This window comes from Anthonomus grandis, chromosome 4 (genome assembly GCF_022605725.1).
Source record: "Anthonomus grandis grandis chromosome 4, icAntGran1.3, whole genome shotgun sequence".
Taxonomy (NCBI): Eukaryota; Metazoa; Arthropoda; class Insecta; order Coleoptera; family Curculionidae; genus Anthonomus; species Anthonomus grandis.
Genome location: NC_065549.1, coordinates 42,281,850 through 42,307,707, shown reverse-complemented (window position 1 = coordinate 42,307,707; position 25,858 = coordinate 42,281,850). Strand labels below are relative to the sequence as shown.

The 25,858-nt window shown below is 36.4% G+C and overlaps 1 protein-coding gene across 1 annotated transcript in view; it reads left to right on the top strand.

Annotated features, from left to right (window-relative positions):
• The window catches only part of LOC126734800 (fatty acid synthase-like), a 51,658-nt gene that overhangs the window by 16,364 nt on the left and 9,436 nt on the right, over positions 1-25,858 (top strand). The window contains exons 9-23 of the mRNA XM_050438538.1: positions 53-181; positions 244-474; positions 540-729; positions 4,472-5,006; positions 11,045-11,303; positions 11,376-11,475; positions 11,955-12,289; positions 12,416-12,655; positions 12,715-12,867; positions 12,932-13,156; positions 19,383-19,854; positions 20,342-20,508; positions 20,605-20,784; positions 20,863-21,028; positions 21,129-21,339. Of these exons, the coding sequence (XP_050294495.1) occupies positions 53-181; positions 244-474; positions 540-729; positions 4,472-5,006; positions 11,045-11,303; positions 11,376-11,475; positions 11,955-12,289; positions 12,416-12,655; positions 12,715-12,867; positions 12,932-13,156; positions 19,383-19,854; positions 20,342-20,508; positions 20,605-20,784; positions 20,863-21,028; positions 21,129-21,339 (3,593 nt within the window). The remainder of the gene's footprint in view (positions 1-52; positions 182-243; positions 475-539; positions 730-4,471; positions 5,007-11,044; positions 11,304-11,375; positions 11,476-11,954; positions 12,290-12,415; positions 12,656-12,714; positions 12,868-12,931; positions 13,157-19,382; positions 19,855-20,341; positions 20,509-20,604; positions 20,785-20,862; positions 21,029-21,128; positions 21,340-25,858) is intronic.

Here is a 25,858-nt window from a genome sequence, read left to right as displayed (position 1 = left end):
TGCACCAGTAACAGTGAAAAAAAAACAAAAATTTAGGCATATTTTCATTTAGGTAAGTCATAAAGCTGATCAGGCCGAATACATTCAGCTTTCGCAAGACCTGTTTGCAAAGTCGATTTTGGGCCACTTGTACCGAGGTTACACTTTGGTAGGATCTCAGGAGCCTAAACAGGAAATTGAAGTGAGTTATAACTCTCCTTTTGAAAGAACTTAGTCTTAGAGTAATATTTTTCTAAATTTTAGTATCATCAAGGAACAAAACGACAAATTTGGTTCGTTTTTTCCGGAATGGGATCTCAGTGGAACGGTATGGTCGGAGACTTAATGAAACTTCCCGTGTTCGCTTCGGCAATTCAGAAGTGTCACGACATTTTAATACCAAAAGGTGTTGACTTGATAAATATCATATCGTCACAAGACAAAGCAATTTTTGATAATATTTTACATGCGTTTGTTGGAATTGCTGCTATCCAGGTATTGTTTTCTTAATTTTTTGTGTCATTCAAGTTAAGCACAGTTAAAATGTTCTTTTTTTTAAGATCGCTTTAACAGATGTGTTAAAAGCAGTTGGCATAGTACCAGATGGAATTATCGGTCACTCAGTCGGTGAACTTGGATGTGCTTACGCTGACGGTTGCGTTACAGCTGAACAAATGATTTTAGCGGCCTATTGTAGAGGAAGAGCTTCCTTAGAAGCTGAGCTTATTCCCGGAATGATGGCTGCCATAGGTAGGCAACATGTTATGATTTCATGATTTTCTTAAAATATTTGGAAGCATTTCTAGCTTAATCTCATTACAACAAAATCAGAGCTCTGATTTTGTTAACTTGGTAAGTTAAGTTGTTGACTGGGTAATTACCTATACGAGCATTTTTATAAATAAAAGAAACTAACCTAAATCAGTAGCTCTGCTCGCGTGGAATAACAGAATGAATTATTAACTTTGTGTAAGTAGTACGGAATGACGACACAGAGCAAAGGACCGATAGCACGATGCGCGAGATCAATCATATATCTCAATTGTTTAACATTCGCGTAATGTTTTTGAAAAATCGGTCACGAATCCGCAATTAAAACCATGCCTATAACCTTCCTTGGTCAAAAACACAAAAGTGGCTCATTTTCGTATTATTTCGTAGCACAGTTTAGGCGTGATGGTTACAATCCGAATAGACATTCACATTTATATACAGGTTGGTGAATCGCTCATTTCTGATAAAAGTAGAAAAATTTAACCACAGTTCAAAAATAAAATTCAGATCCTGTGGAGACAAATCTGAAAATTTAGGAAGCAATTTTATATATTAAGAACTGAGTTGACACCATTACAGCCATAGTCTGCTCAGGCTATTCCTAAAAACAGACAGTTAACTACTACATAAATCAATGTTATGAGCGTTTAAGACACTCAGAGGTCTATCGATGGGAGAATGACGGCCATATTCAGTTCTATTTGGAACATTGAGACCCACTTTAGAAAGAAGGTCAGGAGCATTAATCATGCCATTAACTTACAACTAACAGCTTAAAGACAAAACAAAGATCAGCGTTCACACGCCTTTTGGCCAATGTATCCAGGTTAAGTCTTACTCTCATGTCCTCACGATGTTACTCGTCAAAGCCCATTCTAAATGCAGCACACCGTAAAAATCCATCTTGCACTCTCTCAATCATATCTATTGAATTCTGATATAGAGGAGACCACACTACTGAAGAGAATTCAAGATTAGATCTAACCAGTGAGACATAAAGGAGTCTATAGGCTTGCAGAGAGAGATATGAAATATACCTGTTTACAGCACCCAACACTCTTAGTCCCTTTAAAGTTATTTTAGAGATATGATTAACAAATCTCAGATGCTCATCGAACCACACGCCCAAATCCTTGACTACATTCACATACTGCAAGGACTCACCAAGGATACTATATGTAGAATTGAATCTCTTCGAACCTCTATAAAATGATATGTAGCAACACTTGGAAATATTGAGCCTCAATCCGTTCATCACGGACCACTCACACAAAGCAACAAGGTCTTCCTGAAGTTTGGCTATATCATTCAACTGCTTAATCTGCATGTATAGCTTCAGGTTATCAGCACACATACACACAGAACTATGATTGATCACATTAACAATATCATTCAGAAATAGTTTGAAGAGTAGAGGGGCACAGTGAGATGCATGAGGAACCCCTGAGACTACATTATTAGGGGCAGAAGTACAGCCATGCACCTTCACACGTTGTGGATTTCCCAGAAGAGAATCCTGATTGTTTTTCACTAATGATTCCTTTGCATTGCCATGTTAGCTGACCGCAAATCAAACTATCAAACAATTTGGCCAATGAGTTTTTAATACATACTCCACGATAATTGGCAATATCCCCCCTATTGCCAGCCTTAAACATCGGCATGATAAAACTGTGCTTCCAAGCTTCTGGGAAGGTCTCTGTGAGTGAAGAGTCCTGTAAAGACATATTAAAGATCATCTGGAGAGGCCTACTAATTGTATAAATACAGTTCTTTAAAAAGACATTAAATATATTACCCGACCCACAGATAAACTTGTTAGGTAATTTCTGGATCTTAGAAAATACCTCCGAGAGAGTGAAGCGTCCAACAATAATATTCTGCTAACCAAAGTCAAGAGAATCAGGAATGGGATAAGTAGATTTGTCGTAAACTGTAGCAAAAAACTTTGCAAACAAATCAGTAATTGCTTCCCTAGACTCTGCCATTTCCTGGTCCAAAAACATCGAATTTGGAAATGCATTGCTCTTTCTTTTGTCATTGACAAACCTCCAAAATACTATCATCCACCACTGACCTCTCGACTTTACCAATATATTCACTAAAGCAATGATCGTGTTCTACTTTACATCGAGATCTAAGGGTAGAAAAACGAGCATAAGAGTCAGATGAGGGAGTAGAGGTATATTTCCTGTGTGCAGCCTTCTTTTTACAAATTATGTCTTTAAGTAAAGGACTAAACCACTTAGGAAAAGATGAAGACCTTAGACTCTTTTTAGGAACATACAAATCAAGGCAATCCTGTAAAATATCATTTAACTTACCCGCAGCACCATCAACATTCAACCCATTAAAATTCATACTCCAATCGATAGCCGCCAAATGAAAGTTAATAACCCCAAAGTTGCGAAACGGCATTGCGAAAATCGAAATAAAATTCATCAAGCATTAGTGAAGATGAGTCAGTTTGAATATTAATATGATAAGAAACGTGGTACAAACTATTACTAAAAATGCACTCAACAGCAGCTGAAATATTAACATTATGAAAATCAGAAAATACTAAATCTAAAAATGTGCTTCTGTTATTTGGTACGTTATTGCATTGAAACATATTATGATAGAAAACATTTTTGCAGACATTTCAGCCGAAACGTCTTTTATAGTAAGCTTTTTATTGGTTAGTACGTAGTCGATCTCGTTTTTCGTATTTGAGTTCGGCCTTCTCCATGTTCAACGTCTCTTTTCTGATTTTTTGAAGAAGGAGTTCAAACAGTACATCGTAGAATCTCTCTATCTCATCATCGGATGCAGAGCTTGTAGGGGCATATACTTGAATTATTTGGACGCTATATCTTTTCGATATTCTTCCAGATGTTCGGTTGATCTCATTGTTCGAATATTATAGGTGGCTAGGTGAAGTTTAAATTTGTTCTGTATTAAGAGTGGAGAGGATGAATTTTTGCCTCCCCCAGAATCCTTGAGGCTGACCTTGTTACTGGTGTGGGATTTGTCATGCGATGATCTACCCATCTGGGGTACTATTTCGTTTGTTTTAAAATCCATCATGGTTTACGGGGGTTTTTAGCCATAATCTTCCACGTTGGCTAAACGGGTTGGAAGATGTGAATATCAGTCGCTCCTGACATGGTGAACAGACGCTGTTTGCAGCCGTCCACTCTGGATCAGACGCTGCGTAGGAACTTTCTTAGCTTCACCTTCAGCACTTCGAGACCTTACCGGCATGGGTGGCCTTACCGGTAGCTATGCTACCGCCGGCATTGCTCCCTGGCTGTAGGTTACTGAGCCCTCTCATCGACGACAAGGTGACAGTTCCCCCAGAGAGGGTTGTAGCCTGTATATAAATAAGGCTATTCCAGTTGTTTTACACGGCGTATATAAATTCCCGTGTATGGGCCATTGCCACGAACAGTAAAGTTCAGACATTATTAAGTAAATTATATGAATTTCTAACTTTTTAAAAAACAGCAAAACAGCCGTCTTTTCTCGCTATAGAGTCTAGTCTTATAAATACTATTGCACAATGTGTATCATACATGGCATCCAAATGAACGTTAAGTAAATTCTTAAGTCTTAATAAAAATAAAGAATTTACTTTATTTTTCTGTTATACATAAACCAACTTTAAAAAAAAAAGATCTTAGCACTTTTCTAGAACACATTTGTTTCTCGTTTTTTATCAAATTATTTATTTTAGGTGTTGGCTATAACACAATTAAGTCCAAACTTCCACCCACGATCGAAGTGGCTTGTCACAACGGGCCAGATAGCGCCACTCTTTCTGGACCACGTGAAGATATGGAAAAGTTTGTAGGTCAATTACAATCAGAGGGAATCTTTGCCCGCCTGGTTAATGTAGCTGGTATTGCTTACCACAGTAAATATATTAAACCAGCGGCACCTCTATTACTTAAGTATCTCAAACAAGTTATTCCGCATCCAGTAAAGAGATCTTCTAAATGGGTCTCTACTTCTAATTTAGAAGAAAATTGGAACACTGAACTGGCTCAGCATTCGTCTCCCGACTATCACACAAACAATTTATTGAGTTCAGTATATTTCGAAGAAGGAATGAAGCACATTCCTAAGGACTCGATTCTAATTGAGATTGCGCCACATGGTTTACTTCAAGCTATTTTGAAGCGATCTTTAAAAAGTGGATGCACCAATATACCACTTACTCAAAGAGGATGCAAAAGTGGTATTGAGTTTTTGCTGACTGCCTTAGGAAAGTAAGTATCTTATACCATTTATTAACATTTTTCTAATATTCTAAACAAAAATGAAAATAGTAATAAAGTGATAGTTACAAGGATTATTTAGGTTCAAGATTTTAAGCATACATTTTTCCTTTGCTATATAAAAAGATTATTATCATTATTTGCTTCATATTGAAGGAAGAAAAAAAAACACGTATGTATAATATGTTCTGGGGTTTACGTATTTTATTTTATATTGTTTCCTGCTTCGTTTTCGGGAAAAAAAATTAAAGCAATTTATTGCCTTAGAAAATGCATTAACAACAAATTCTACGTAGCTAGGGTTAGGTCTGAAGGGCCTATAACTTTCATAGTACATATAAGAATTTTTGTTGAGACTTAAAGTTGCATTATTAGACGTGGACACTTTCAAGTAAAACTGGTCTAGTTTGGGTCGAGAATAAATTCTTTTTACTTAGAGGTGGGATTTGACAGGCTTTAAACCTCTCATTATGTGTCAGACTCGCCTAACTTTAAGGCAGCAGGTCAAATACTTGGGACTTACTTTAGATAGCAAGCTCACATTTAAAACTTACGTAGAAGCGGCAGTAAATAAGGCATCAGCCCTAATATAGCAATTACGGCGAACAATAGGTACAAGATGGGGTCTAAAACCCCACGTTCTCCGATGGCTTTATACTGCAGTCATACGACCGAGGATCTCATATGGATCCGTGGTATGGTGGCCAGCCGTATTGAAGGTCATCAACGCCCAAAAGCTGACCAGACTTAAAAGACTGGTCTGCTTGGGAATTACTGGAGCTATGAGAACAACACCTGCGGCACTACTAAATATTCTTCTTGAGATACCGGACCTCCCAGTCTTGATTGAGAGGGAGGCCTTGGCGGCGCATAACAGGATGAAGGATAGCGGAGGTGGCGCAATGTTCACTTAGGAAAAGGCCATAGGACAATTGCTCTCAGAATGTGTAAGAATTCTAACATCCAGAGGCACTACAGAAAGTGGCAAACTAAGGTTAAAGAAGGGGTTTCAAGTCGAAATCCCGACAAGGGAAGAATGGTCGGCCAACCAAATCAGAGAGCCAAGTGGTTTCCAGCCCCGGTACACAGATAGATCATGGACGAAAAGCACCAATTCAGCCGGAGCCGGAGTATACAGGATGGAAACGAACACAGGGGAATCCTTCCCGCTAGGGAAACACACCACAGTTTTCCCAGCGGAGATGTTTGCTATACTCGAAGTAGTAAACAAACGAGAGGCATTGGAAGGTAACGGGGGGATTTGCATCTATTCCGATAGTCAAGCTGCCCTCAAGGCGATTCAGAAACCCAGGGTCAGCTCAGCGCTAGTTCAGGAATGCAGAGACGCATTGGAAAGGTTGCAGCACACAGGAAAGTGAGACTGGGTCCCAGGACAGCAAGGTGTCGAGGGCAATGAGCGAGCCGACGAACTGGTAAGAAAAGGTTCCGTCAACCCCTTCGTAGGCCCCGAACCTTGTCTCGGTCTTAGCAAAAAACAAATCTTCCAGACACTTAATAACTGGGCCTGGGAAAAAACAAAGAAGAATTGGAGAACGACACAAGTACGTAGACAGGCCAAGGAAATGATACCAGACCATGACGGCTCTAAAGCAAGGCCACTACTAAGAAAGACCCAACAAAGTATCAAAGACTTGGTGGAAAACCTGCCTGGGCATAACAGTCTAAACAGGTATACTTGTATATACAGTATGCTACACCTTCTTGAAATAAGAAAAAACCCACTCTGTCCGAATTGCGGTACAGGGGAGGAAACTTCATACCACATACTAGGCATCTGTGATAGGTGGAATCGCCTGAGAAGGAAAACTTTCGGAGCAATGACACTCCAACGGGAAGATCTTAAAGATCTGGACTGGGACAACGTGCAAGCCTTTATTAAAAGGACGGGCCGACTTAGTGAAGACAGCGCATTGGAAGTGGAGGAGTAGGGGTGGATGATTCTGGGGTTGACGAATAGGGACTGTTCAGGCCTACTTGTCGAGCTCTAGCTCCCCCACCCTTACTACTACTACTACTACTAATTGTCTGAATATTAATATTATTTCGTTATAGAAAAAAACTGTTCAAATTAGAATTTATTCACGCTCCATATACGCTCTAAAATCTGACCACCAACCGGCTCTTAGTCGATTCCGTGTCGGTTAGTGTGAAATGCGACTGAGCCTGAGGATGTGAGCAACCAGACAACCCAGGCAGGAACCACGACTGGAAGAAGTAACTATCATCTTCGAAATCAGATTCATCTATGGAACGTTCGAGACCTCATCCAAACCGAAAATCTCCAGACTTAAAAGAGAGATCTGCAGAGAAAACTTATCAATACGCGGGATCTCATAGACATATTAGAAAGGAATGGTCATTTCAACACATCTGACCCCACTATCTACATATCAGGAGCAAATGATACTGGAAGAAATTGAGTCGCATTTTTGGTTAACAAGAAGTACACCAAATATGTAGAAGGCTACGAGGTCATCACCGATAGATTAATCAGGATATCATTTAACTTCAAACCAGTTAAACTTCAAATTGTCCAGGCATATTAGCCAACAATTGATCGCTCAGATGATGAAGCGGAAGTTGAATACGAATAACTAGAAAGAGTCATTTCGAACACACTGCAAAAGGACATGCTAGTTATAACGGGCGATTTCAATACTCAAAGACGGAATACCAAGAATGATGACCACATAGGAAACATTATAAAGAAATATACATGGAGATCAACTTCAACCCTATATAAAAACACTTAAGCTTGACTTGATGCGATATGCGGCTATGACTACCAACTTCTAAAGATTTTGACTCTCTTGAAGCCTAGTCAAGGATTACCAGTACCCGAAGAGAGTTTTCTACACTAAAGGCCATAAGCCTTTTAAAAAACAACAAATCGCCTGGTTATGATGGCATACCCATCAAAACATTAAAAACTATGGGCGAGACTGGTGTTGATGTAATCTACAAACTGTGTGTTAACATCTGGTAAGCTTGAGTATAGCCAAAAGAATGGTGTAAATCGGTGTATATGCCGCAGAAACTACAGAACAAGAGCGCTTATGTCACATGCAAGCAAAATTCTGCTTCATAAGATAAACGACCGCTTAAAACCTTTTTTAGCTCCACATAATTCTCGACAAACAAGGGAACAAATTCTTAATGTAAAACAAATAATAGAAAAAGCAGATGAATGTAATGTGAATACAATGTAAAAACCTATTCGTGTTTTCTCGACTACAGCAAGGCATTTGACACTGTAGATGTGGAAGAATTTGTGGCTTATCTTAGAAAACATGGCAATACCACAACATATGATGATAAGCTAAGTCTAAAGTGTAATTAGTCTAAAGTGTGGTGTATTACATCGTTGATACTCTTTAATATATACGGGAGAGTATAAAATAAGAAAAGTCTCCAAGGCTGGCGAGGGGGATTAACCATAGGAAAGAAATTAATTACTAACCTCAGATAATATGCAGATGATACCTTAATACTACCTCGTTCGGAAGAACTCGCGGAAATCATGAAAAAGTTGGATAGGATCAGCAGAGAATAGACCGTAAACCTGAGATTGAGAAATTTGACTATTTAGGATTACTTATCATAGACAAAGGCGGCTTTGATGGAAAAATCAAACGCAGACTGGCCAAGGCACGTAACTTAACAATAAAATTTATTTAAACATAGAAAGACTCTTCAATATTTCAATGCAACAAACTGAAATTATTAAACTCCTTAATCTTGCTTGAAAAACTTATGGTGGAGGGGACAATCATTGGTAAACGAACCAAGAGTAAGGTATTCGACGCGCTGGGTGGATTAAACCAAAGAGATCATTGGTCATAGTATGCAGAAAACTTCAATTGAGACATGATGTCACCATACTCTCTCCAGAGTAAGAGAACAAAAGAGAGAGAGAGTCTTCCATTCATCTCAATACATTATTCCAAATAATCATACTATACGGATGATGCATTAATCGCATTGACTTTCTAACTACATAGAATATTCATTCTTTATTCTGTATTTCGTGGCAACAATCTATAACTTACTATTTTAGTTGCTGCATGTTAACAATCGGAACAGGAACGGAGTAAACTAATTACTTTAAATAACCTTAAAGGAAATTCTTCAGTCCCGAGGGATTAAATCAGACGAATAAGATTTTGATACACGCTTATTCAGATCCATCGGTCTGGATAAGTGTGTTTAAATAATCACGAACTATTATACCAAAATAATGTGGTGGAGCATCATACATGAAAACGATTTATGTTCTTAATTAAAAAAGAAATGGCCTGATGATATTTTGTCCGCATCAATTGAAAAAAAATTACTTTAGGTTGTAGTAGTAGTAGTGGTAAGGGTGTGGGAGCTAGAGCTTCGCAATTCAACCTAAAAGTCCTTTTTCGCTAACCCCAGAATCACTCACTCCTATGCCTTCACTCCCAATGCACGGTCTCCATTGAATCGGCTCATCCTTTTAATAAAGGCTTGCATTTTGTCCCAGTCCAGATTTTTAAGATCTTCCCTTTGGAGGGTCGTTGCTCCAAACATTTTCTTTCTCAGGCAACTCCACTTATCGTAAATTCCTAATATATGGTATGAAGATTCCTTCCCTGTGCCGCAATATACCAAGAAGGTGTTTTTCTTATACCAAGAACATGTACCTCACCAAGTCTTTGATGCCCTGTCGGCTCCTTGTTAGCAGTCGCCCTACTTTAGAACAGTCAAGATTAGTAACTTTTACTGACTACATTCTTCTGTTCTATTCCAATTTTTCCTTTCTTTTCCCAGATCATTTTGTTGCGTTTTCATACATTTATTTTTGCCATTAACTAAAATTACTAGAATTTTAAACTTGTGCGCATTTTAAAAAAAATCCCTACGGCATCGAGGCTGAAGCGTGAGTGCGCGGAGTATGGTATTCGTACTGAATCAATCGCCCGGTCAAGTCAATTGTGATCGCAAAAACGTTTTCTCGTTGATTGACACGTACTTTGACGTGTCGCCGCAGAGCCCTTTTGGGCATTTATGTTACCGGACAAACAGTGCAAGACCTTGCAGGACATCCATTCGAGCCAGTCAGGTAAGCCCTTTATTCTGGGATTTTTTCCGCAAAATTTATTTTTCTTTACCTGCAAAATTTAAGTAAAACATTTATATTCGAATTTTTGAACCAGCTTAAAGCTACAAATCAGGTTACTGAGAATTCTTTCAAGTCTTTCCAATGCGTTTCTACACTCCTGAGCTAGCTCTAAGCTGTCCCTGGGTTCCTGGATCGCCTTGAAGGCAGCTTGACTATTAGAGTAGACACAAATGCGCTCGTTACCTTCCAAGGCTTCCCGTTTGGTTGCTACTTCAAGTATAGCAAACACCTTCGCTTGGAAAACTGTGATGTGTTTCGCTAGGGAAAAGCATTTCCCCTGAATTCGTTTTCATCCTGTACACTACGGCTCCGGCCAAATTGGTACTTTTTATCCATGAACCATCTTTGTATCAGGCCTGGAAACCATTCCTTGATTTGATTCGTTGGCTATTGTTGTCTGGATTTTTCTCCTAAAAGCCTTTCTTTAACCTTAGTTTGCCACTTTCTGTAGTACATATGGATGTAAGAATTGGTATGTTCTTACACATCCTGACACTGATCGTCATATGATCTTGTCCTAAGTGAACATTGCTGCTTTCTCCACTATCGTTCATCCTTTTTCGCCATGGCCTTCTTTTTAATCCAGACTAAAAATTTCGGTAGCCCGAGAAGAATGTTTAAAGGTGTTGTTCTCATGCTTACAATAACTCCGTTGCAGGTCTCGATCTTTTAATACTTGAATATTTTCATGTCAAATTTTGAATATTTCCTCGTAAAGAGATTCTTCTGGTACTAATATGAGGATTCACCTCAATCGCTTGAATAAATTTAATAGTCAATACACAAACACTTTAATTTTGATATTCTAACTATTACGATAGTTTTTTTAAAGAAATTTTATAGTAAAAATATTTTTTTTTAGAATGTACCTAGCTGGCATGGACTTATCCATAGCAAATATTTATCCGAGGCTAGAGTATCCTGTTGGCAGAGGTACTCCTTCTCTGGCTCCTCTGGCTCACTGGAATCACAGTGAATCGTGGAGAACTGGTCTAGAAGATAAATTGCACTCCTTATTCAGTATAATTGATATGCAAGTGACATTAAATAGTGAAGAATTTAGGGAATGTGTTGGTCACCAACTAGACGATAATATTATTCTACCAGCAAGTTTTTATTTAGTAAGTAATTTTCCATGATATAATGTCAGATTTTTCTTTTTCGAAACAGGGTAATCAGGATTTTCGTTATAGAATATTGCCTATCAGCTGATATCTAACATTAGTAGCGGACATAAGGAAATTCTCTTTGAAAACTTGCATTTTAGGAAAGTCCTAACTATCCCTAAAATAGGTAAGCAGTTCTTTTATCTAAAAGAATAATTACATAATATTACTTAATGTAAGGGCTTATTTTTATAAGAGAGCCCAAGTTTTCAATGCACTCTAATAATACAAAACCAAATTAATATGGTTTGGAATCAAACCACTATGTTTTGTTTTCCTGGTATCATTGCTCAAAAATTGAACTTCTCAGTTCTCTATCATCACAGTAGTTACATATAATTCTATTTAAAAATAAATGTCTTACTTTAAAATACACTTGATTTTTTTGTTATTGTATGCCCTTACTCTTGGCATATTTAACCATTAAATTTATTACTTTTGATCCAGTTGCTTCTTTTATATGCACATTACTTAGTTCGACTTTGAAAGATAAAGTCTAGATGGGATCTAGCAATTCCATTATAAACTGGTGGATAACAAATCCTTTTTGGAATTCGTTCTTCATCAAACTCTCGCACTCGCTTTTAAAATATGAATTTATTGTAGGATCCGTACCTCTTCACGCAATGGTACAAAAAGGTTCGGGAGAATTTGAAATAACATCAAATAAAGATATTATTATGACTGGTAAAATGACGTTTCCGCAAGCTAATGAGCAGTTTATGGTAGAACCAAGCGATTTGGAACTTTCCGAAGAAAATGTATTGTTGTCGGGCAGCGATGTTTATAATGAATTTCAACATCGAGGCCACAAGTACTCGGGGTTGTTTAAAGCCATCAAAAATCTTACCCTTACAGAAGATGGTTCTTCGGCAGTAATACAATGGAATAATCGTTGGACTATGTTTTTGGAATCTATGATTCAGCAACATCTTTTAAAGGTATGTTATAATTTACAATGCGTTATGCCTCAAGTTGTCTACTCAAAAAGATGAGATTTTTTCTGTTAATTAGTTAGCTAATTTCCTTCTCTGTTAATCTTAACTTACAAATATTGTATTATTAAGGGTGGAGAACGTGATCAAGAAATTCAAGTCCCAAAAACGATCCAAAAGGTTTGCATAGACCAAAAACTATTTCCAGGCGAAAAAACTGATTTGAAAGTAAATTATGACTATGCAACCAAGATTATATCGACTGATGGCATACAACTTATTGGAATGCAATCAATCCCATTAGAAACCGAAAAAAAGAAAACCTATATAGATTCGGTGGAATATGTTCCACTAAACAACATGGAATATTCTGTTAGTATTTTTCCATAAAATCATAATACAAAATATAACAAATGATTTCTTTTTTTTAGAAAATTGAAACTGGCATTGCGGTAGCAGTTCAGTTAGCAATTACCAACTTTTCGGATCAATATATAAACAATATTATGGTTACTGAAATAGCTAGCGAACAACCATTGTTACCATTTATTAACTCTGCAATTAGTCAGTTTCCTCGGCTTAACGTAAGTACTTAATCATTTATTGATCCCGAACAGTACATTTTTCAAAAAACTTTTTTATTTTTAGCCAAACATCATAACGGTTAAGGATACTAAAAGTGTGGCAGTTCAAAGTGGTTATCCTCTTTTGATTGTTTATAATGGTCCTATTAATAATGAACTGTCAGTAATTTTATCATCATCTCACGCTTTTGCATTAGTGAAAACTGATAAAAATATTTTATCTTATCCGGATATTACCACTGTTGCCAACTTTACTGTTAAGGATGAACAGTATTCGATTTTGAAGAAGGTAAGATATTTCCAAATAACAAAGGCATATACAACAGATTACCCAAATTAAACACCTATCTAATTATTCTATTGTAGTACTGACGTCATTTAAAGTTTTATTAACAGCCGTTTTTAGTATATTGTAGCGTTTTTACTATTCGACAAGATATGAATTAAAATACTTGACGTCTAAAAATAATAAACTGAGGCACTTACATTACTAAACACGATCACTTACGTCAACTAGTATTATTTATTTACATTGTGAATAGTTTACTATAATCTATGTTCGATTTAAATATCGCTCCAATATTCCGAACTGAACTAAACTATCATCTGTCTTCCAGCAGCGACTCGTCTCCTTAAATACTCGGCTGACCATAATTCCGAAAGATTCGCTAACCTTCCACGCATTTCCAAAGACCATCATGCGTTATGGCCATTCCGAAATGACGAAGTACAGTTTGATATTCACGGCGTTGCCAATATCGTTACCCTGCCCCCTGCCTAAGCTCATTTCTTCCCGAAATGATTTCAATGATGGTAAATATCCATATCGGCTCTTTTATAGAATCAACAAACAGAGAACGATTTTATACCTCCTCTCTTTTGGTCAGCTCTTTGGTAGCCTTTGAGCTGTCTGCCGGATGGGATGAGCATTTTGTATTGATTGCGTGCTGAACTATGTTGGTCCTTCCTTCCTAGTATCAAAAACATTTCGATGTGTAGGGAACAATGCCTTAACCTTCTTTTTTGGTCTAGCCTAAGACCGGTGCCTGACGATGATATCAGCTCTTCTAATTCGTAGGCAATGGCTTCCTGGTTTATTTCTACGACCGTAATTCATCGAATTATTGCTAAAACTGTAGAGCAGTGTCCTAATTCCGTGCTTTTCTTTAAAAATAACATAGGATAATGACTATCATTACTCTCACAGAAATACTCCTTTCAGAACGTAAGGGTTTTTTTGAACTACTAACCCTCGAACAATAGCCTCATCATGCATATGACATAGTGAAAGGTTCAATCCTTACACGCGTCGTCGAAAACATTGTTGCGTGTATGGTGCTGCAGCAGGGAGACCTGGCCGGTATTTACTTTAACTGGGGCTTGCTGATTACATTGCTCCCTCACTCCTTGTTTAGTTTTCCGGATTGGCGGCTGTGAAACTCGCACCTTCTGGAGACTCTTATGTCTTCTTATGTAACCCTCCTTACCACATTTCCAACACTCAAACTTTTGATCTCTTCTCCGATTCCTTAAAACTGCCTTCTGGAATCACTTGCCCAATACGAGCTTGGCCCGATGATCTATAACCTAATATATACCCTTTGGTTACACCATATAAAAATCGGTGGCTAGCTTGTACGGGTTAGCTTGGGACGTTTACAGTTTGTCCACTAGATTCCCAGGTTGTGTTGGTAGGGTGAGGGTCTTAAAAGGTGGTTAAAAAGGCACCACACACGGTTTAATAGATAAAACCACTAACCCATCAACATATCCTCGTGTATAGGGACAATGGGAATAAATAAAGTTTTCTCAGTAAATGATAACAAAGTTTATTTGGTATCTTCTTTTTCTGGTAGTCTGGAACCTCGGTATCGAATACAGCAGATTAAATGCTGCTCTGATTAAATATATACTTCAGAAATATATATTGCTTGAATAGATACTGTATCCCATGAGCCGGAACAAATTGCCAATTATCTCATGCTTTAGAACCAATGTCTGACATCAAGTGTCTGACATTACACATACGAAATTTACAAGAAATTAAATCAAATTGAAACAACGAAAGGATTAAATTTAAAGTGATATCCGTGGTACTCACCTTGGCTGTGGATGACCTCTTCTTATTTTAAAAAAGAAGCTCATAAATATGGACCTGCACAAATTATGGCTTAAGCCAAGTCAAACGGTCGCCTGTTCAGATCAGAAAAAAAACTAAACGTGATCTCTTTAACAAAGGAATCCACATGTAAACACCTAAGCGTGACGCTTCCAGACAATCAAATTACTGTTTTTTTTTTTAAATGATACTGCAATTATTAAAATTAAGGAGTAATATTGAGGCTGAAAAATCATAAAATAATTTAATAAGCCCGGCAAATCTACATTGTTGTGAAAACGAGCTTATTAAAAATCTAATAATTCCATCTGATTTGACTACCTGTGAGCAATCCGTAATTAGTTACTTTAAAATTACAAATAATATTGTTAACAAAAATTATAAAATAACGGTTAAGTTCCTGTAAATACAGGATAACAAAATACCTACAAAATTACGTTACTGTAAGATCATACAATTCAGGTGATACATAATACAAAATTAATATAAATGATAAATCAAATCTTATCTAAATAACAAAATACATAGTTATCTTAATAATAGAAGTAAAGACTTTAAACACTATGCGTAGATGGATGCCTAAAACCATTGTTAAATAGCCAGTATTCAAGCCATCTATGCACTCTCAGAGCAAGGGAATGGAACTATCGACTTATAGTTTTCGCCATTTTATGAGTAAAATGGAATATTGAGATTGTTATATATTTAAATTGTTTTAACGTAACATTGACCTGTTACAGTCCTTATCGTGTTCTTAATAGCCTCGAATGCAAGGGCCCGTGTTAATGCATCTACTAACTTAGCTGGACGTGCTAGTAGTAAGGCCTGCGGCATTTCACGTCCAATATCGGCAAATTCTTGTAAGAACTCCCCTGAGTTTTGGCCTTTATTTTTCAACAGCTTGTGATAGATTTGCTTCAAGTTTGATTAGCCATAAGGCATATTCAAATGCCCAATGTTGCTATTCTGTTTTGAACTTCCTGGATCCGGTCCTTCCGGAGCCGGTCCGATTTTTCCAAAATTTTCTTCCATCTTCATTTTCAGCTTGGCGAAATTTTGTAGTAATTTGTTTCTCAAACCTTCTTTCATCTTTGCAGAATTTTTCATCAAATCATTTTTCAGACCTCGCAACATTTGATTAATTTTTGCTTACATTAGCAAGAACAAAGTTGTCTGGATCATCGCCTTCGTGTAGTAATGCGTTAAGAAGCCGCTCCCGCAAGTCCGCATTATTTTCCATCGTATTACAGTCCCTTTCTCCCAGCTCCTTTTTCAGCTCAGCAACTTATAGATCCACTAGCTTAGGCATTATAACATTCTTTAATCGGATTTATTTTAGTTTAATATTATTTATTTTTCAATAATGTCCAGTTAAATGTCGTCTAATTCAGACCTTAACCTAACACCAATATAGCGTTTGCAGTAGAAGCGTATTTTAGTTAGTTAGCGTATGTAGTTTTACCATTCGTTAAGGTATGAATTAAAATACTCGATGCACAAAAATCGTCAACTTATTTATTCACACACTTGGCCTCCCAGCGGCGACGCGAATCCTTATATACTCTGCTGAACATGGTTCCGGAAAATTCGCTTTTCATGCATCTCCAAAGACGTCGTGCGGTGTGCCCCCTTGTGTCACCGCTATTCTGGGTATATCTGCCGATAATTTCGAAATGTTGAAGCACAGCTGATATTCGACGCTTTGCCTATATTACAAAAATATCATTTAATACATTAACCGATCTCGTTATATTGCCAAATGTTTAGGGAAATTAATCCAAACAGTCTAACACAGATCCTATCGATAGTGTACTGAATAATCCTCTAATAAGTAACCAAGCCTGCTTTTGAAAGATGTTTAGATCGAGCAAGGTAGCATCTGTTTCGGAAGAACACCTCTAGTGTTTTCATTGTTCGTTTCGGTGTGTGTTCAAACACTCGATGCACAAAAATTGTCAACGAACTTATTTTACATATATACAATAAACAGGATGACTTAAGAATATTGGAAATATCTATTTACACTTTATATATAATATTTATCTATTTATTTCCTATTATTTGTTTCCATTTAAAAGTCGCTTCAATATTCAAGCTTGAAATGACATACTAGCAAGGGCTGCTTATACAGTGCATCCCAAAAGTTATGTCTAAATTCATTTAAAATTCAGGGGTGTGTTCGAGAAAAAAAATGCTCGGACCCGTCGATTTTTATTTTAAGTTGCGTATTTTTGTACGTGAAGTTTGTATATACAGGGTTGCTCAAAAAAATAAATTACGACCATCAACTTCATTTTTTCAAATGAAAGCACCTTTTTTTATTTCATCTTTGAATTTCGCGTGGAATTCTATGTATGTTTCATGCATCAAGTCCTATATCTAAAGTCAACAGTTATCGAAAAAAAGACGATTCATGTAACAAATAAAAAAAGAACAAAAATTAAGTTAAATATTCAAAATGGTTGCCATTCACGGCTTGACAATATCCAAGGCGATCAATAAAGTCTCGTTGCACATTTTCAATCATTTCCGGAGTTATGGCGCGCACTTCTCTGCGAATTCTCTCTTTCAAGTCGTCTAGATTATTTGGCCTATTAACAAATACCTTCGACTTGAGGTATCCCCACAAAAAAAAGTCCATTGGTGTTAGGTCAGACGACCTAGCAGGCCATTCGATGGGTCCTCTCCTTCCTATCCACCGATTGGGAAAGGTTTCATCCAAAAATGTACGCACAGTGGCAGCATAGTGCGGAGGAGCGCCATCTTGCTGGAAAATTAGTTCTTCGTCCGGATAGTTTGGGTCCAATGGATTTGGAAATAAAGCTAGTAATGCTGGAACTAATTCAAATTGGAGAAAATCGAGATACACTTGTCCCGTTAAAGTTTGTTTAAAGAAAAAGGGACCTATTACTCTTCCGCGCACTATTCCACACCACACATTTAGTTTTTGAGGGTACTGGGTGTTTACCTCCATCATTGAATGCGGATTTTTGTCTGTTCACACTACCATTCAAACAGAACGTGGCTTCATCAAAAAAAATAATATTTGTTACTAAATTATTATTTAGATTTGCACATGTTTTGTAAGCGTTCACAAAACTCATTTCGCCTATCGAAATCGTCATCAAATAACCCTTGCACAGGAATAACTTTGTAGGGGTGATATTTATGCTTTTTAACTATTCGGTGAACTATAAATTTCGCGATGTGTAAATTTGCCTCAATCTGCGACAGAGGAGTGCATGGATTTTCTTCCAAAGAAAGCAAAACGTCAAGTTGTTCATTTTCATCTCGAGCAGGGCGACCAGATTTCGGCAGATCTCTAACATGACCAAATTCTCTAAATTTAGCCTCTATTCTACTCACCACCTTTTGACATATAGGAGGACGATCAGGATGGATTTCATTAAATAATTGAGCAGCTTCTCTTTGAGTACGTGTTCTATCACCAAACCTAACCATGCACAGAATTTCTATTTTTTCTCGTTCCGTTAACTTTACCATTGTGAAAACCGCAACTTTGCTCGTATACTTCACACTCGACAATATCTGCTTAGCGTACAACTGTCATACAGTTTCTATGAAAATACACGGTCACCAGTCAACAATAAAAAAACACGAATTAATGGAATTTTGCTCTGTATAAAAATTCTCAGAGATAAGGTGACTCGTAAGGTGAACTTCAATAATAATATTTGGTCGTCTTTTTTTCGATAACTGTTGACTTTATGTGAGGACATGACGCATGAAACATACGTTGAATTCCACGCGAAATTCAAAAATGAAATAAGAAAAAGGTGCTTTCATTTGAAAAAATTAAGTTGATGGTCGTAATTTATTTTTAATTAGCCCTGTATATACATACTTTACGTACAAAAATGCGCAACCTGAAATAAAAATCGACGGATCCAAGCGTTTTTTTTTCAACACACCCCTGAATTTTAAATGAATTTAGACATTACTTTTGGAATGCACTGTATATTGGATGCACTACCGTTCCGCAACATTCGCCAACTTTCTACGCGTGTCCCGAGATGTCGCGAGGTGTACCCGCTGCTCGCTCCATCATTGTCGCACTTTCGGGTCTAGACGAATGCTCGAGAACAATTATTGGTATATTCGAGGCGGTTAAGATCGTTACAGTACTATAGTATCTGTTACCTTAAATAAAACGTCAAAGTTAAGTTAAAGATATCCACTATTCCATAGATCTATTCATTCACTGACTCATGTGCCTTGTTCTGGAAATATAAGGAAGTTGGTGCAGTGGAAGAACTTGATTTTTACTGCAAATAATATTTTATCGTAAAATACAATACATTTGCTTTAAAGATATATTTTACTTTAATACATTAACACTAATATTCTATTTATTGTTATATTTAATTCTTTTTAGGCCAACAACAATGACGTTTCTATTGTTAATATTAAAAGCGACGTGGTCAGCATTAAAGACTTAAAGAGACAGTCCGCATCTTGGGTTAGTGAATTGCTTTGCGCTATTGAAAATGCTTCTGTAGCACACAAAATAGTATATTTAGTTACTTCAGTAGTTCCCTTAGAAGGGTTTACCAATTTCTTACAAGAGCTGAAATCTCAACCCAACATGGATATTTTAAGAATGTTTATAAACTTAGATAAAAAAACAAACATCGATATGAAGGAAATTACAAGGAGAGACTTGAATTTATCTATATTAAAAGATGGAGTGCTTTGTGCGTATTTACCGGTGCCAGTTCAGTTAAAAGATAATATTTTGTTAAATACAACAATTAGTAATATAGCCAAAAATAAGGTTATCAACCACATTGGGTTGAACCTTGTTGATGTGACGATTAATCCTAGTACTGAGAAATCTCCTGAACTAGGTAAGAAGGATGCTATGATTATAAAAGAGTTGACTACTTTTTTAAATTAATGTTGAGTTGTTAATAATTTACAAAGAGGTACTTTGTACTAAGTTATACGATTCCATGACCTCAGTGCTTGTACTAATTGAAATATTTTATCTAACTTACTAGGTTAAGATCGAAACTAGATCTTTCCTGACAAAGCGATGGGTTAAATTAACCCCAGAGGGTCAAAAATTTTGCAAACAGTTCACCTTATTTGCTAAACAATTCTTAACTTATTCAATATTTTATAAACACTGTGATGCAGAGTTTTAGAAAATATCAAGAATCAAATCACGGGTATGATCTATTATCAATCTGAATTTTATTTCATTAAGTATAATGTAAAAGCTTATTTAAATTAAAAAAGTAGTTGTTTTTGGTGCTAAATTTATATTTAAAATTATATAAACTTTGTTTTAAGTAATCTCCTAAGCATTTTATATTATTATAAAATTTATAGGGTTATTGGACTATGCATGTACTGCAAATAATGGCCAAAAATCTATGGGTATTGCTAGTCTCGATAAAGATACTTGTAGATTAGAATTTGATCCCATTTTGAACTGGGATTATCCCGATAATTGGAGCTCAGAAGATGCTGCAACCGTACCATACGCTTATGCTTGTGTAAGTTAATTTGAGATAAATAACATTATTTTCTTACAAAATTTTTAATTAAAGGCAAGATCTTCAAATTAATTTACTTTGAAAACTTGTTTATAGGCTTACCATGCCCTTTATGTAAAGGGCGAACTGAAAGCTGGAAATACAGTTCTTATACACGCCGGTTGCTCGCCAATTGGAATAGCAGCCATTTCTATTGCTATGTCAGCTAGTTGTACTGTATTTACGACAGTATCCACAGACCAACAAAGAGAATTTTTGAGGAAAAAATTTAAGTGTGTAAGTAGAAGAGAAAGCAAAGACCTAGATAAAATAGACTCATAAAGTTATATGTTTAAACGATGTTCAATTATTTAGATGAGTGACAACCAAATACTCAGTTCAGATGAGGCAAGCTTTGATCCCCATCTCATGATGGCAACTGGCGGTAAAGGAGCAAATGTTATTCTCAATTGTCTTTCCGGCAGCCTTTTACATTCTTCCTTATCTTGTATAGCTGATTTTGGAAGATTTTTGCAAATAGGTAAAATCTTTTTTTTTTTTTTTTAAATAGTTTTCATTTAGTTATAGCACATGAAAACTAAATGATTTACTTGGATTCATAATAATTACTTTTCCCATAGGAAAATATGATCTAGAAGAAAACAATAGCATTGGTATGCACTGTTTCCTGCGTAATGTATCATTTTACGCGATTGATCTGAACCTTACAACCCAACCTGATGACGTGAAAAAAGAAATTTGGGCACTTGTGCAAGAGGGAATCGCCAAACGTTTCGTCACACCAATTTGGAGAGTTGTCTACAACCACCATGAGGTACCGGCCATATTAAAGTAAGTAATTTTGATTCCATTCTTACATTAATGCATGCATTCAGATAAAATCAGCTAAATCCTGCTGGGATGTAGAAAAAATCTTTAAATGCAGTTAACTAAGGTTACCAGATCAAATCCAGGTCAGTAAAATAGGGTAATAGAAATCCAGGGCTGTATTTAAAAACAAAAAGTTGATGATGGTATTTCAAAAACGAAACGTCATATTTTAATTCTGAAAACGCCATCTTGTAGAGGAGAAAAAGTGCCCTAAACAAAGTGTTATTTATTTTATTATACGATTTTAAATAACGTCATAAAAAAATAAAAAAGATTTTTCCAGATTTCGGTTTTATCCAGATATCTTCGGAGGTATTTGAATTTTTTTAAATTTTAAAACGGCATTTTGTTAATTATTAAATTTAGCAACTTTGCCATAATTTAACCGACCTTGTCTCTCTTACAGTTTTCGAGATTCCAATGATGTCGATGAGTGTCGAATTTGTGGCACCCTGTATATTGTTAGTGCTTCCTCTAAGAACAAAAAATTGTCTGAATCAGATGGAATTCCTGCAGTTTTGTTAACAATATTTGTGTACAATTACAATATGGATTATTTTTAGTTTTCGGGCTGGTTTTCTGCCGTCTGGAACAATTTGGATTTATAAAGGGCAGATCTGCTTTATAAAGAACAGATGGGGGTCAGTTTGGATTTGTTGTCTTGCAGACTCATTTTCTGATGAAATATGTGTGCCATCGGGGGTATCACAAAGTTTCCATGGCCCTGGCCTCAGTTTTGCCTCTTCTTAATTGATTCACTGAAAAATTTAAAGAATTACACTGTTCTCATGTTTGCGAATGATCTCGAACCCTTTGGAAGCTTAGCAAAAGAAACCTGTAAATTAAACTAATTACTCAATAAATAGCATTCCAAAACTAGCTCTAGTTTTAAAACAGAAATTTCGGTTTTGGGAATCTGGATGATCTCAAAATTATCATTTGAGAGCCACATCAATCATGTAATGAATAGGCCAATGAAGGCGCTTGCTTGGTTTCATTTAGAGGTCAGGTATTGACTTGTCTATGTTTACTTTTAGAATGCTTTATTGCTCCCTTGTTAGGCCTATTTTGGAGTATGGGTCAGTTGTTTGGTACCCATTTTACAATTGTTACATTGAGTAGCTCGAAAAAATTCAGAACAAGTTTTTGAGAATTATTGCATTTTGAAGTGAATATTACAGGGATAAATATATCAGGGATAGATATATCAGAGTGATAGTTATATTAGGTGAGGGATAAGTTTCCTTACATCGGAATCAAGAAGAATTCTACTAGATTTATGTTTTCTACATAAATTAGTATGTTTTTTTACTTAAAACATAGACTATCTTCAGTGGTTGTCACTTTTTAAACGTATAATTCTTTCTTGATATCAGTCTGCAACTTTTGTAATAACACTAACTACGGCTTGAATGAACCAACTAGACAAGACTAAACGTTCCCGCTTAAGTTCTCTTAACTTTTGTTTGTGCTTTTCATTATTTATATGGTCTCAATATCAAACTTGCGTACAAACACTTAATGCAGATATCGCAAATTATCCTACAAATATCATCTGAATAAGTGCATTTGTCTTTTGGCATTACAAAATACTTTTTTCAGACTTAAAGAGATATATGATCAAAAATCCTCACTAATAAAACCTCAAAAGTCACGAATTACTTAACACGTTGAGTGCCGTATGAGACCAATATGGCTTCATAAAGCTTTGGGAGTATGTGGCCGCGTGAAGCCACAGTGGTCTCATACTATCGATGTGTAATTTTTGCCGCGTGGTGCCCGGCTGGCTTCACAAAGCGTATTTAAATGCATGGGATCTTTGAGTAGGCGGCCTTTGGATCCCGAAAATATGTTTGGCCAGTGAATAGTGAAGCCGACGTGGCACCATGGGACAATTGGGTCAGTAGTTACGATTTTTTAAATTTTGTTTTTATTTGTTCTCTTTTTTGGAAATAAAACCATCTTAGATTCTTACAAATAAGCTTTATTGTTTCAAAAGCGAAATACAAAATATAAAAAAAAATGAGAGGAAATATTTTTTATGAAAAAAAACTTATTACATAAAAAAAAATTCAGTGGATTTTTTAACTTCATGAACTTCACAATCTAGGCAGTAAAATTTCTCGCATGACGTACATCTGAAGCAACTTTGTGGAGTTTTTGAAGCAGCGACTTTTCTTCCAAGCTCTTGGGTCATTTTGCTGTAGCAAACTACACATCAACGTCTCTTACTTCGTCCTATATCTTCAAGGCGGTGTTGTTCTTTATTACCTTCATTACGTTCTAGTGTTGGGTTTTGCGAACCTAATTTTAACAAACCTTCGACAACTTCTTCTCTAGACGTTGTTATTGATATTTTATTTTGGGTAATTTCTTGGTAAGAAACAAACGCATTTACTAATGCTGTACCAGTTAAAATTTCAATAGCTAGCTTTCTATACCATTTCAGACTCTTTCTTAGGCTGCAGTTGTAGGATTTCATCTGGTCGGAGATATTAATATACGCTTTATATTTATTATACTCGACAATAATTTTAGGCTTCTTCACATCTTTTCCTCTTCTTTTGACGTCCACCATTTCACTTCCGTGTCTAATGCTCAGTGCAAGTACATCTCGCCGACCTCTCCACTTTTGAATTATCACTCCTTGTCTACATTCTTCAGCCACGGTTTCTCCTACCTGTAACTTCTTTTGTGTGACATTTTTTGGGTTGAATTTTCGATTTGCCCTCAGTGTTCCTAAAAGATAAGTTTTGCAATTCAAAAGAGCCAAAGCCAAGCTTACTGACGTATAATAGTTATCGGTGCATAAAGTTCTTCCTTTATCTAAGAGATTATCCATTAAATCTAGAACAATTTTGGTTGGTACACTAACATTTTCATCTTTTGATTTTCCACAATATACTTTGAAATCGTAAGTATAACCACCACTAAGGCATAGTTTAAAAACCAAACTTGTGTTTTTTGTTTCTAATATATTGTAAAAAAGACAATCGCCCTCAGAATGGCACAAGGGTTTCATCGATGCAGACATATTCGGAGGGCACAATGACTCGCTGGAAAATTTCACGGATTTCTTTTAGTAAGGGATGTAGCTTTCGCAACCTATCTTCGGTTATAACCTCATTGTTGCTAAAATGTAGCATTTTCAGAAGAAGTTGAAACCTATTCCTTGAAATTATTTCTGGCAAAAGATTTTTGTAGATTTTCTTCTTCCTCCAGTAGGACTGTTGTGTTGGAAATGGACACAAACCCATCCACATCACTACACCAAGAAACTTTTCAATTTCTTCGTGATTTGTTGGTTTCCATGTATGCACACGTGCCTTTGGATAAGCATTTTTTTTGTTGAGACTGGGAAGCATACAAAGTTTCAGTTACCTACAAAATATTGCGTAACATAATACAAATAAAAACTAAATTCAAAAATACTTACAATAAGTTCCAAAATGTCATCATTAACAAACATTTTATAAAATTCATACGGCGTCTTTTCATAGTTATCGTACATGTCTGGAACACATCCCGAGTGATTTTCTGTAAACTTGATTGGTTTCAAAAACTGGCCAGTCGCTGGTACCCAATTTATATCCGTAATTTGGCCACTTCCAGGTGAATCATTTTCTTCTTCATCGGAGTCAATGATCGTATAACATTTTCTATGGCCTCACTAATTGAGTCAATTTGTGTGCTTGTACCCCCACGAGATGTACAGGGATCAACTTGCGTTGTCGTGGCCCCACGAGGGGAATCAACTTGTATTTTTTTCGTTTGGCGCTTTATTTTTCTGGGAGGCGAATCCATTTCACTATCATCTGATTCCTCAGAGGAACTTGATAGTTGATATTCGTCGGAAGATGCATCATTTTGAAAGGTATCATCTTCTTCATCTGACAACATTTCCTGCCATATGGCATCTAGGCGCTTTTGCTCTTCTTCGTACGACATTACTAGTTACTACACGTGAAACAAAAACCGCTATCCACTACGAATACTAAATTGAACTGAATTATTGGATTTCCTGACGATCCGTCGCACGCTTCTAAAGGCCAGTATAATAGCAGACCAAACACGTTTTACGCATATCTTTTGATTACATTCCACTTAATATTGTTTGGGCTACTGCATGTCACGTTCCTTGTTGGCGTGCGGTGGGGATACGGACATAACCGACCGTGGTGACACATTGGATTCATGCGGCCACCTGAACCTTTGAATTATTTCCAGGCCTCGTGAGACCAATGTGTCACCATGAAAATAAATCCAAAAAGTACAAACTTTTAAATAAAAAAACATTATTTTTAAAATTATATTTTAACTATTATGTAATTGTAAGCACTATTACATATAAAAAATGTAACGGCCTCCGGGGCCATTTTTTTTTAATGGCGGCACTCAACGTGTTGACATAGCCATTAACCAGAGAAAAACAAACCACCTATATATTAACACAAAAACAAATTAACAACAAACCACCAAT